This window comes from Anabas testudineus, chromosome 10 (genome assembly GCF_900324465.2).
Source record: "Anabas testudineus chromosome 10, fAnaTes1.2, whole genome shotgun sequence".
NCBI lineage: Eukaryota > Metazoa > Chordata > Actinopteri > Anabantiformes > Anabantidae > Anabas > Anabas testudineus.
In genome coordinates, this window is record NC_046619.1 from 9,059,354 (window position 1) to 9,073,810 (window position 14,457).

At 40.2% G+C, this 14,457-nt stretch overlaps 1 protein-coding gene across 2 annotated transcripts in view; it reads left to right on the forward strand.

Moving 5' to 3' along the window:
- Positions 1-2,489: 2,489 nt before the first annotated feature.
- The window catches only part of nlgn3a (neuroligin 3a), an 87,190-nt gene continuing 75,222 nt past the window's right edge, over positions 2,490-14,457 (forward strand). The window contains exons 1-3 of one of the 2 annotated variants that reach the window (XM_026357892.1): positions 2,490-2,924; positions 4,025-4,084; positions 12,206-12,265. In XM_026357892.1, the coding sequence (XP_026213677.1) occupies positions 2,720-2,924; positions 4,025-4,084; positions 12,206-12,265 (325 nt within the window). In that variant the 5' untranslated portion in view covers positions 2,490-2,719. The remainder of the gene's footprint in view (positions 2,925-4,024; positions 4,085-12,205; positions 12,266-14,457) is intronic. The other variant, XM_026357893.1, reaches the window with a different exon arrangement.

Genomic DNA, 14,457 nt, shown 5'->3' on the forward strand with positions numbered 1-14,457 from the left:
ATACATATCATTCATATATTTAGTTCTAGTGATAGTTGCAGTATTGAATACCTAAGGTCAGAGTGGTGGTTGGATATGATATGACTTCACATTGGCTTCCTGTTTCAAACAGATTGTCACTGTTGTTACCAAATACAATGATCTTTCCCCAACTAAGTTGTTTCTGTGTGTGAAGTTGGCAGGGAAGTCCACAGTTTATTACTGTAACCAAGGTGATGACTGTCCAGAGCAAGATAAGAACATATTCAGCACCAGTATGCTGGCGGAGTAGGGCTCTATTGATGCAAACCCATCAAAGTAACCTGATAGCTGGTATCTGTGTTCACTATACATGCAGCAGAACAGTATTTGGATGTCTCCTGTATTGTAGATTTATTTTGGAAGCATGGCTCATAGATTCATACTTTTTTCATCAAGCCACTCCACTACAAATTTTTCAGGTGCAGGTGATTACTTCCAGTCCATATTGTAAATTGCAGAAAAAATGACATTCTCTAACAGCAACCTTTCTCTGAAGAAATCTATTTTATCTAATTATCTACCATGTTCTCTTTACAACTGTTAACAAATCAGCTTAAGGAGAAAGCTGATTGTAACCGGGTTACTTATGTGTTAATAAATGCAGTCTTTGTTCCCAATGACATCCATTTAATCAGATGTTAACGTTCGATTAAGGTGATATAAATAGGAGGGACCAAATATTAGAAAGATCAATAAGTATAATGCAATCCAAATCAATAGCCCCTTCAAAAGCTGGGGCTGCACTTGAACTGATCACTCTAACTTTTGTGTCACATTTTGTGGGTGGCTTTTGTATGATACTACTGTAATATTGCAAAATTCGTAATGTGCTGTTTGTAGGTGTTTTTATGTTTAGCTGTGTATTTTTAGAAAAGTCCATCTAGGTTCAAGTGTTTCTCACTAGTTGAGAGGATTATGGCAATAATGTCTGCTAGGTTTTTCTGCCTCTACAACAGGGACCCTAGCGAGCAGGGAAGGGGCTTTGTCAGTGTGACTTTTCTGGCATTTTAAAGCTTTTGCCAGCTATTGGCCCCCAGCAATGCATGCCTTTTAGTCCCCAGATTGGATATGGATGGCTTTTCATGTATTATCACTTAGCAGGTTCTCAGTGCGCTGGAGACGCTGAGCAGAATTGTCCACATTAACACAAATATCAGTGATGGTGGGCTCATCTGCGTTATTTACAAAATATATGCACGTGCTTTAGGTATGAAGTAAGGGCTTACATGTACACATGTGGACTGCACCATCAGGCGATCCGCTGATGCACGGATGCAGCAGATGGGAATAGCTGGCTAGTGATAACAGCACCTCCAGGAATGTCAGGATTGCTTTCTCTCAGTGGTTAGTGGCACTCCAACTGCTGCTGATACATTATAAATCATTTACACAGTCATTTTGGAATGCAATATCCTCTGCTAAATGCTGGCTTTTCTTCTCTATTGTTATTAGAGCGATCTCTGCAGTAGGCGCACAAGGCTGTGGAAGACCCTAAGCCACAGAAATTGAAAATTGATCAGGTAGTGTGGGAAGGTGTTGTCACTGGCACCACTGGTTCACCCTGGGACTACTGATTAGCATTTATAGCAGTCACTAGAGGCACCTTGTTGCCTGTGGCTACGTCACCCTCTAGTCCCTCTTCTGTTGATCCAAAAAAATATCCTCCAAAAGCGAACAAGGGAGATGAAATTTCAATTTTAGCTGTTTTTCATACCACAGGGAGATGTAGGGAAATGTTGCATGACATAAAGCATGGCATTACATTTTTATCATGTTGTTATATTTCTGTGTATGACTCCTGCTGCTGGCTTTTAGCAGTGCTATTCCTGTAAATTTGGCTATTTGTTTTTACCAATTAATGTAAACACTAGACTTAGACTTACTAGAATTAGGGGGTAATTACCTGCTGACAATTGATGTGTTCCACATTTCAATTGTAGTATTAGCATTATTAGTTGTGTCTTGACAAGTTGTCCAACAGTTAATTGCAATATCCTAGTCAAAGGCAGGTTCATGATTATGTGGATTGATGATAGCACTAAGAGCTCTGTCATGTTTATGTGAGCTGTTTGATGTCATGACAGAAAAGGACTCCACAAGCCAATAAAAAATGACTGACTTAAAATGGGAAAAAAACGGTGGGCTGTCAGGGAACTATTGTTAATTTTTCTGCTCTCTTTTTTGTTGCAGTACGGGCTAGAAGATCAGACGAGCGGAGAGGGGACAGTGAATAAGGATCTCGCTGCAGAGAGGAACTGCATATCTGTGGCTGTTTCTCCTCGTCTGTAATCCAGCGGGCTCCAGTACCACAGCTGATGACTGTCCCTCAGGTAGCTGGACTACAAGGCTGAGCGGGAAGCCTGTGTGTTTGCTGAGGGAGTGCCCCAGCTTGTATGTTGGTCACTTGCAGTTGCACTCGCTCACAAGGACCATGTGGTTTTCTCCAAGGAGAAGTCGTCTCCCCTCGCAGAACTGGCACGGTGCCCAGTGTTGCACCAATTTCAGCGTGTCCTTGTGGGTGTTAAGTTTTTGTTGGTGCTTTGTGGCTTTGAGGGGTCAGAACTACCACCCCACAGTGAACACGCAATATGGAAAACTCCGGGGGGTGAGGGTACCTCTGCCCAGTGAGATTCTGGGGCCCGTGGATCAGTACCTGGGGGTTCCATATGCTGCCTCCCCAGTGGGAGAAAAACGCTTCATGCCCCCTGAGCCTCCTTCTTCCTGGTCAGGGATCAAGAACGCCACCCACTTTGCTCCTGTCTGCCCTCAGAATATTCATAATGCTGTTCCAGAGATCATGATGCCAATATGGTTCACCTTCAACCTGGATATAGTTACCACATACATACAGGATCAACACGAGGATTGTCTTTATTTAAACATCTATGTTCCAACAGAGGATGGTGAGTGTGTTGAGTATACAGGACGAAACCCAGCTTCTCCCTCTTATCTTATCTTTTCTGTCTCTACCTCCTTTTCTTTCTGTCGTTTCTCTAAAACGTTGTGTCACTTTAATATTTTGCGCGGAGCATGACCTGTTGTCTGGCGCATGCTGTGTCCGTGTCCATCATCTCAACCTCCCATTTTGACTTGATCTTTCATTCATTTAGTCTTTTCATCAACTCTCCCCTTTCATGCCACTGTTAGAGGTTCCTCTTTTGATGACTAAATGACTTATTAATATGACTGAATTACCAAACGAAAAAAACATATCTAATCATACAAGAAACAGATTGGAAATACTTGGTGCACCTTCCTACCCTCACTGTCTTGACTGTTCTTGGGATTTTAGCCATTAGTGATTAGTAGCCTGCCTCATAAGTGAATGACCTAATACTGTAGGGTTGGTGAAATATTCTGTCTGGTACATGAGAGGCCTGTGGCATCAGCCTGACCTATGTAAGACCCTTTACTCTCCTAGCTTTGTCTGGTTTGTCCTTGCACAAAGCCAAATTTGGCACCAGATTTTGTGGAAAAGGCGAACATAGATTGGGCTCTATCATGACCAAAAGTCCTAAAAAGTTTAACATTTTTAGATGTTGAATATCATTATAATGGGCCCTGTTATTGCACCACTTCAAGGAGACCCACACAGGAAAATGGGCTTGAAATGTTAAGTGCTTTGAGAATCAAATAGGCAACATCAAATAACACTTCCATCTATCAGATTAAAATGTGAATTGCTAAACCTTCCAAAACGTAGCCTCTCTGCCTTCTGTGTGGCTGTAATGGGTCTTAAATAGAAGTGCATGTGAATATGGGCTTCCTGTGTTCCAGGATGCAGCAAATTCATTCCACCATCTTGGAATATTTCTGCAGCAACACCCTAGTTACTTTCTCAACAGGTCCTCTGTTGTTCTTGTTGTTGATGATGACTGGGAGGGTGGGAGGAAGAGGGGAAAAGTGTGAAGACGGGGTCTGACTCAGTCTAAGTTGTTGCATGTCACATGCGATATTTTCCAGAGCTCGCTGTTATTTTGTAGTTTTTCCATTCATTTTACAGTCAAAAGAATATCCAAGGAATGTGCCAGGAAACCCAACAAGAAAATGTGTAGAAAAGGAGGTATGTAAAACAAACAATAAATAAGGTCAACATGGAACGAAAGAGAGGAATTGAAAGAGTGAAAGAGAGAAGAGAGTGATGGGTGAATCCTTCCAAAGCCACCAATATCACCACCTATCAACTCCCAAATCACAGTGCTAATTGGGATGAACATGGGACTTGTGATTCAGATCAACCTTGACACGGGCCTGAGAGATGAGTGAGTGGTTGTGCTGTTTTGTGTGTGTGTGTGTGTGTGTGTGTGCGCATGTGGTTGTGTGGTTTGATTATGAGAACACGTGTCAAGGAGTGAAAATCCAGGTCCCTGAATAAATGATGGAGCTTTATCAAACAATGGATTGTGATATATAAGTATGTCATGGATTTTATTTATTTATTTATTTGTACTTTATTGTATGGCTTGTTCATGTTTCAATTTTAATATTTTTGAAGTTAAATGCAACTGTTGATTAAATCAGAGGCATGAGTGCTACTTAGGGAAAACTAGAGCATAAAATTTGACTCAGTATGCAAAGAACTTTAGCCACATTTCATACTGCTCTGACAGCACTTAAGACAAAAGCTTATTGGAAGTATTTGTCAAACATGACACCTGAAAGCATCAGAGTCTCAGCCGTTGATTAAATTTACACTAAAAAGTGGTTGGCCACCTTTCTTTTGAATTTTTTATTACCGTATGTTAAAATAGTGAGTTTGTGGGGTATTTTATTGGCATGACAGCTTTCATCTATCCAAGTCGTAAAAGCTCAAACACTCCACATTAGAGAAACATAACACATTGTATTTGCAACAGCTAAGGTCTCACCGTTGGAATTATATTTCTAATTTTCCAAACCAGCCTGAAGACATTAGTGGACCTCCCAAGTAGCCTTAAGACTGTGATCTTGAGCATATCTTGCTCCACAGTAAAGATTCAGTTTCAGCTAGAAGACCTCTGCTGTTGATTTCCACAGATGCAGGAGGCAGCTATTGGCCTCACTCTGTGCTAGTACGCTTGTACATTCCGCTTTGGTAAACCAATTTTGTTAGAGACAGACTGGCCCTCCAGGCACTTCTGCTTCTGAATTAGTCCCAGTTGTGGAATATACACAGAAATATCTCTTTAATATTCCCCTTCCACTTGGATTTTTTCAATTATCTTCCCCATTTTTGGTAATGAGAAAATGGTTTATCATAAATTTCATATGTTGCTTTTGTGACATATTGTTGTGCAGAGAGGATCCTCTGTTGCTATAAACACGAAGGTTGTAATTTTCAGTCTTTCAGTCAACTTTTTTTTTTTTTTTTACTCTTTCTACTAACCTTGGCTTATGTTGAATTAGAAGAGCAAATTGAGCATAACATTTATCTGTCTTAGGCAATGTAGAAACAACCTCTAAAGCATGTTTTGGTTTTCAGTCTAGTGGGAATTCAAAGTGCATCAGTTCCCTCAAAGATTTTAATTGGTGATATTTTTATGGTTAGACATGTTCCATATCTAACTATAGAAAGTAGTACATTCTAATAGAGTTGGTTGTTTTCTATTTCAAAACTTCAAAACTTTCAGTAGAGACCTGTGTAATGCAGTAGAGTCATACACACTGTGCATCTTCAGCACTAATAACATCTTCACTAATACATTTATAATCTTTATTTCAATGAATGTGGTTCTTCTGGAGGAATCAGTGATTATTTTAAAGAAAGTCTGGGTATGGTATTTCCACTTTTATGTAATGGTTGTGTGATTGTTGCCAAGCAACAGTATGCAATTGTGGCCCTCTAAATGGCCCTCTTACCTAGCATGAAGCACCTTTGTTGCAATAGTGATGCATGTCAAGTGAAAGAAAAATCACCCATGAACCCAGTAAAATCCATCACACATGTTTTACACTCCTGTGTTTTATGAGGGTAGAGGTTAGCATATAATTTAATGACTTGTACCATTTGAGCATGTGCAAATACTGTACAGAAGACAATCTTCAACTTTGAAGAGTGATAGCGAGAATATATTTATAGAATCTGGTTTTAAAGGATTATTTCCCATTTTACAACTGAGAAACTCTATCCTGTGCTGTTAGCATCCTAGTGGCCATTGTTCATCAAATGGAAAACCATTTGATGTACAATGATACCCACTGATATCAAAGATGTGGCTCATTTTCTTCCATTAAAAAGGAAGAAAGCCCTTAAACCACACAGTAGTACCCTAACAAAAGATCAAAGACAGATTCATTCAAAAGAAAAAATTGACGGTTGAAGACAAAATCGTAGAAGCTGCTCTTATTTCCAATGTGGTAGGTTGTTATTTAGTGCCAGGGATGTTTGTAGTTAATTTTTTGCAAATTCAATAGAGTACTGGTCTTTCTCTTGAATCAGTTCGATATTTACTTTGGCTGAAATGTAAATTGGAAAATAGCTGTTCCTTCTTTTGCTAGACTAGCGCATCACCACCAAGATGCCTGAGCAGGTAGTGACCAAGACGATGTGGAGATTGTCCAAAGTGCAAGATCGTAAATTAGCCTAGTGAGCCTATTCCTGGATCCGAAGTGTCCTTATAGAGCACAGCACACAGCAGTGACAGAGTTAGAGACATGGGAGCCTTGGTTATATCACTCAGTCATTTCCCTGCTCTGAGTCAGAGTGAATGGAGTGAAGAGAGGGGTAATGATGTGCAGGGACACAGCTGAGCACTATTCAGTGTCAGTGTGTTAGATTGACTCGAGATGGGTCAGTTTTGTGAGGATGGGCCTTGATGAGGTCAATCTTTATCTCTAAAAGAGGTTTACATTGTAAAATTGATTGACAAACAGAAAAGAGGTCTGCAAAATCCCATCGTTTTGATGAGACTGTCACTGAGGCAGAGTTGTGGTGCTAAGGTGCACTCACTGTGCTGCATTCTGCCTGTTTATATAATATGCACATTATTTTCTACAGGGTTTACAGCACGTCTCGTTCGATGCCTGTAACCTGCTTGTAAAGTCTGTCCTTTGACTCCTTCACACCAGAAACTCTGAATAACACTGCTTCTGAGAGACACTCTGAGATCAACCTTCCTGACTCCTAAATTCATCCCTCATCATGAGTCTATTTGAGATAAGTGCAGAGAAATCTGTTGTACATTTTGGCTTGATGTGGTCCACTCAACTATCATTCCTGTGCAGCCCTCACAGGCAGCAGGCTGCCATGTGTTACTGGCCAGTGCCAGTGTGAACAGCCTGGTCATTGCCAAACCTGTAGATTAAGTACGCCGGCAGGAACGCTGGAAAATTTTCCTCTTACTAGATGACCTCCAGATGCTAGAGAGCTGTGGAAACTGCGAAAGAGCCACAATCCTGGTAAGACTGTGTCTGGGCCATGGCATACAGTAACACACCATGGTAATCCCGTTGGTTGGCCGACTCAACTGCGCCTCGGGGAAGGAGGGGCCTCTCCCTGAGTGCTGCCGAGGAAATCTGTACACCGACTGGGTAGAAACTTTCCAAGAAGACCAAAGAGAACAAATGTCAGCTTGTGTGAATTCAAAACAGAGCAGATGTCCCTCTTAGTTTAGAAAAAAAAAAACATTTATGATCATTTATCTGGGACAGTTGATGACCTCAGCGAGTGGAGGCTGTAATCAGCCAGCGGCCGATCCAGTCATACGGAGTTGAGATGCAGAACACAACCTTAGCAGGAAGTTCCTATTCAGAGGCCTCCTGCTGCTGTGCTGTCCAGCTTCCACAGTCAGTCCAAGGCTCAACATCTTTTTTTTTCTGTTCTTTGTTTATCCCAACCAAAAGAGAAAATAGGACACAGCCTGTGGAGTCCTGAAGCCTGTTTAAAGGGGAAATCACACTTTGTTGCATCGACTCTCATGTCTCGATGTCTCATGTTAGCTTCAACATAACCTCTTCAGTCCATTAAATTCCGCCTCAGGTCGATTGGATTATTCATGCTCATGTTTTTATGCCTGCATCACAACATACTGTATATTATTTTATACACTTTTTCTTCTACAAATTCTAACTGACACCTTTGGTATCTTTGACAACAGGATTGTGAATCTGTGCTGTTAAATGGTGCTTGGCAACACGTTAAGCACAAATCCCGATTCGCCAGTCAGTGGTAAGGCTCAAAAGGCAAAAGGTGGCCTTTTTGTTGCGAACAGACAAAAATTACCAAACGCTCGAGGTGTAACAAACCTGTTGGAGTGCACTTCTTCCTCCATAAATCATTTGCAAAGTGAATTATTTTATATTTTAAATTGTTTACGTCCACGTTTGCTTCTCTGCAGTCTTCTTTTTTGCTGTCTATGTTGGTGCTTTGCCACATTTCTTGATGTGTTATTGCCACCAACTGTCAGTAGAATAGTGTGAAACCACAGCAAGATGTGTGTCCATGTGCGCAGGCATGATACAAACAACACTTGGAAAAAATTGCTCTAACTTATCAAGCAATGCCTCTTCCACTTTCTGTGGTAAAATCTCTTTACCTTCAACATTTCTGTACATAGTTCTATGTTTAACTCTTGAATTGGTGAAATAGTTCTTCTTAAAGGCTACAGTCTTACATTGTTCTGCCTTTGAATGAGTCTGAAATCAGCAACGATACATATTCAACAGTTTTGTCAAACAGATGCTTGAGAAGCTCAAAGCCTGATGAATACTAGGATATTTGTGCAGGGTATTATTTTCATTTTTTATTTTTCCTGCTTAATATTGGGACTAAATTGCTCATTATGGATCATAAATAGAGGTAAGAGACCCCAGTGTGTTACGCTGCTTCCACACTCTGTTAACCACGTCCCTTTCCATTCTGGATTTGTAGACGAGCACAAAGACAACTTGGCTGCCTTTTATTTGTTATTTCGTATTTTGGGAACAGCTGAAGCGCAGTGTGAGTTTTGGCTGTCCTTTACTGCAGGATTACAGCCTCCTTAACCTTTTAGCTGCATTCTTCATCATTCTCTCTTATGTGTCCCTCCCAAGCTGTTCCTTAACCCTGACACTAGGAGACAGATTGAGAGATGGAGACAAACAGGGAAAGAGAGAGAGAGAGAACGAGAGATAGGGAAAGACACGGGCAGAAGCAAGACAGGAAGAAAGACAGATCCAGACACTCTGAAAGACTAAAACGGCCACCTGAGGATTAGGGACTGAATATAACTGCACCAAATTGTCAAGGCTGCAACATTTCACATTTCACTAAGTCCCTTTCCACATTCTGACCTTTCTGATATTTAACTCCAAGGCCCATCTATTGTCAGCGAACCTTTTTCCAGCAAAGGAAAGGCAGTTAACATTCAGCCTTTCCACAATGTATTGAGTGAATTGTGGATTCAGTCAAGAAGTCTCTAGAGTCTAAGAGCACTCTCTTTATCTGTATGTGTAAGTGTGTGTGTGTGTGTGCATTTGGTTTATTCACTCAAAACGCAACAACCAACTACTACACTGTCTTTTGTTTGCAATTTCATCCTGTTGAAATGGTACATTTCAATACTCCTTCTGTAACAAGCAAGCCCATCAAATTCAGTTTCATTCAACCTGATTTGATAAATGTGACATTTTTCTACTTTGCTCATGCTTCTAGAGGCCAACAGAAACTCATCAATTCACTGTAGGTTTATTTTAATGTGAAACTCTATCACCAAGACACCACTTTAAAAGTTTTAAGGTCAAATATAGGCTCCGCTGCTGAGTCATTACAGATGTCACATGCTTGCAGTTCCTGAAGTAGATCCAGCATTTGACACACACAGATTCACAGAGAACACGATTCGAAGTGACAGTACTTCCCCGTCGACACCTGCCATCCAATCTTCGCCTGTCTAAAGCATTGTCACTCAATAATCTCACTGTTTTACCACCGCAGTGGATCCTAGAGTGACCATAATCACTAAAAAAGACACAAAAAAGACTGTTGAAGCAGGTGAAAACATTTAGTTTGGGTTTTTATTCAGTTAAAACATATTGCTATTTACCCATGAATAATTCCCATGATAACTGTACAAACCTTGCTCACATTATCATATACCACTGCAGTGTTTTGGCATTTGATAATTCCTCTTCTCTCAGAGGTACCTGAAAAAACCATCCTCCATCAACACAGGCATTTGCAATGTTTTAACCAGTGTTGTTTTCAGTTTGAGACCTGGTTATTTAGAATAAACATGTAAGATAGTACAAGGCTTCATTTACCCAACAACTACCCATTGTTCACATGACAGTATTTCATATTTAATTTATATTACTAAATATTTAGCCTTTGAACTGACAGCATTTTAGCCAAGAAAACATATGTACATTTTATTTTACTATATGTTTGTAAACTGTTCAAATTATTGTTTTATAATTTGAACAATGCAATAAATACATATTAAATTAGCCATTGCTGATGCAAAATGCAAAATTAAAACCCTAGCCACGCTTCTCCACACCTTTCCACAACAACTTCCCCTCTGCTTTCTGCTCAACATCCAATGAAATTCATTAACCTCCTATTACCAAACGCAATAGTTATGCATTTAAACGCAAAGTTACAGTGGTGCGATCACGTTTGGATAACTAAAACTGGTATAGCAGTCCACTTAGACTGCATCATTTATCAGCTCGATTATACAAAACTGACAGACTGAACAAGGTCATTCAAAAGGCTTCTCCTCTTTAGAGCTTGAATGCACTCAGTAAATGTCATGACACTCAGCCTTTTACATTATGTAATATATTGCATCAATCAATTAACAATGGATGGGCTATTCATACACAGCAGTGAATTCATTCAAATAAAAGCTACTTATGTTAAAGAGGGTTATATCGCTTCTGACTTCTGTGCCCAAACTGTGTGTGTGTTATGGCGTCTTTCTCTGACTTTACCTGACTGAATGTCTTGTCCACGTGAATGACAGAACCAATCTCTTAACAAGTCCCTTTGTGACCTCTTAGTGAATATTGGATATATCTGTTCACACTGTAAGTGCATCATGTGACTTCCAATTTCCACCTCCTACTTTTCCCGAACAGCCGTGTTTGTGGTTTGCTTGGATCAGCCTCTGGGGATGATGAGCATCAACGGGAAATTTAATCAGGCTTTTAGGTATCTTAAAAGAAATGTTGGTAATTTGGTGTGAGGGTGGCAAGAGAGCAAAGGTTTTGTACTGACTAAAGTGGAAGGAGACCTTGGTTTCCCACAGCTACTTCTTTAGCCACGGAGACAAGTCGCCCAGATTGTAGCATGATAAATCCAAATGTAATTTTAGACTATATTACTGACCAACATTGATGTTTAAAGGCTGCTAGTGAGCTATAAAAACAATTATACATGGCTGTCTAACCAGTTTAAGGCGCCACTGTGAAAGTGATAGGTCACAATTGGACTTGTACTCTGTATTTGTACATGGTGTACAGTCGCTCTAGGGAGCTCCATTTTTCTACTAACATGTAGCACAAGGGCAGCAGCACATTACCTACTGTTTAGGGCAGAGAGACAAGCTGGAATAACTGCACACATCACTGAGTATACATGATACACGCGATGTTGTGATTTATTCAAACCTCGCCACCTCTTGGGGAGTGGCAGTGCTGTACATGCTTTTGCTTGTAGTTTAGTGCGTTGTTATTTTTATATTATTTAGCTAATTAACATTTTGTGTTGGTTCTGTTTTCTTTTACTGGAGATCCAAGTTAGAAATTAGCTTCACATACACATTTCACTAAAGACTTATTTAAACACACTAAAACCTTGTTCAAAGCACAAGTACTTTTCTTTACTGTATATAATTTTAGAAAGAAATCTGCATCATATCATTAGAAAATGTATGTTTTTCCTTCTGAAAATGCCAACCGTGTATGACTCTGCTGCAAATATGCTGTGATAATAGTAGAGTTTTGTTTAATTTACCTCCTGCAAAGTGTATTTTGTGTTTTTGTTTGTTTTTGCAGTTTTTATTTTTAAATTGTATACTATATAAAATGTTTATTTTCACCTAGCTGTTTTTCTTCTCTGTGATAATATGACATTTTCAAACGAATTCTGTATTTTATGTGATATTGTTATTATTGTTATGTATTCTCAAATCCTGCTTTTAATTAGACTGTCGTGTTTTACCAAAGATGCTATTTTGAATGTCCGTGTGCCTCTCTATGTCTCTGCCTGCTTCAATAACAGGGGTCCATGCAAAAAAACAGGGCGAGGATTTATCGGATAACGACGGTGATGAAGATGAAGGTATTTTCCATGGTGAACAAAGATGGTGCATGATATTGTTTCTAAAAAATGTCACGATTTTCTGACCATTTATAATTTTTATTTGATTTAATTTAATTTCTAGTTGCAAATGCAATCATACATTCATGTCCCATTAGAATTTATAGGATAATGTTGTCTTTGATCAAATGTATGTGTGTGTGTGAGAGTGAATGTGAGGCATCTAAATTCAAGCTATGAGTAGAGTGTTATAGGAGTTCAACAGAATCTAGTTGCTGTCCAGATTGAATCATTTTAAAATCTCACATAGTGACCTGAGCGATTGTTATTACAATGGTAGAGGCAGTGGTGAGAGGCCTTTTATAAGGTGTGGCAAGAATGGCAGAGGGAAAGTGTAATATAAGACTGTTCACCAGGTCTGCCGGCAGATTTAGATGAGGAGCAGCAGTTCAGGAGTACTGCTGGAGAGGATTAGAGGCGAGAGGTGTAGAAAATGGGAAGTTGCTGCTCAGCAATCGCATTGTTCGCTTTCCATATTTATCTTGGGATATTCCTGGCTCAGGCTGGATCTATGCTGAGATTAGAATGAGAGACGATCCTTGTGGTGCAACAGAAACGGCTTAAGTCTCAGAATCTAAATCACACCCTTGATATTGCCCCGCCCTTGTCTTCCTACGCCACCGTAGGGCAGGTGATAGAAGCATGATGTTGGGTATCACGGTAAAGCTTCCTTTTTATACTTCATGTACATTGTTTGTTTTGTATAAATTGATTTTTTTTTTACAATATGTGTAAAGTTTGCAAACAAGATTTAACTGTATGCCTGGAGCAAAGCTGTTTGAGATCTTAGCACATGTTTAGGGCATATGGACTCTATATTTGGCAGGAAAACCGAGATGGTAATTCACTTTCACTTACTATAAAGGTCTTGAATGTTGGCACAATGAGCAACATCTTTGCTTAATTTCATGCTTTAGGCTTTAACCCGGCCAATTGGCCAAGGTTCTCTCCAGATGTGTAAAGGGTTATAGAGAAGCTCCTTCCTCTTTGCCAGTGGCCTCATCTCTCACAAAGATGCCTCATGCTGGCCTTGATCACGGAACAGGAAGCACTGCCATGGCACCACTTTGACACACAGGTGTTTTCTCATTCAAGCTCAGGGCGAGCTGTTGCAATTGAACCCAAATCGCTTTCAGTCTTTGACTCGACTGTGTGTGTGTATGTGTGCCCATGTGTATGTTTGTCTTCCTTCAAGCAAGCCCACATGCGTCAGTGTATGTAGTTCTAAGTCCATTGAAAATTGCTGACAAGTGCCAATCCCTTTGTCTGGCAAGTCTTTGCATGCGTACACAGTGGCTTGGTCTCCAAGCTGTTGTGCAAGACTAGCCTCACTGAAAATTTGACAAGTCTTTTCTTTACTGAGCGCAACTAATGCTATTTACAGAGCGTCACCGTAGAAGCACAATACAGTCCCAGCAGAATCTCTGCCGCAGCGCTGTAACTAATGCATGTGTGACAGAGTTGCCCATCAATCTCTAAAGATGATCCAGAAGATTTTCATTGTTTTGAAGAATGTATCTGTTTTGAACTGTAATGGCCTGAACCATGAAACCAATGCTCAGGGACATCCACTTGTTACTCTGTAATTTTGGCCAAAGAAAACAGTCGCTTTTGTAAAAATAAATACAGAAATAAAGAAATACTTTTGTCGCTAAGGGACGGTTAAGTACACTGCACAAACCACAAAGTCCTTGTAAGCTGTCTTATGTACTACTGCTCTCACAAGTGGCTGTACTATTATTGCAGGTAGTAGCAATCGCCTCGTCTGCTTTAAATGTACTGCATGCATTACCGATGAAAGTCAAACATTTGTATTCAAGTTAAAGGACAAGTAGAAACAGAACACAAGCAAAACCCCCACTCACTCGGCTCTTTATCTGATGCATCTCTTAACCACATATTCTCATTCAGTTCAGAGAGATGCTGTCTTGTCTGGTTTCCCTGTCTAACCCCCTCCATCTCTCAGTCTGTTCATCCCAGCATTACCATGCTGTCTCAGTTGGCAGTCTGTCTATCCTGGGCTAATTCCCTCCCTCCCTCCGCAATACTTGAGCTGCCCCTCGTTTCTGTTATAACCCTCCAGACATGCTTTTAAATTCTAATTCGGTTCAGTTTTATTGGGACAATCAAGGATTTCTCACATTGTCAAAGAA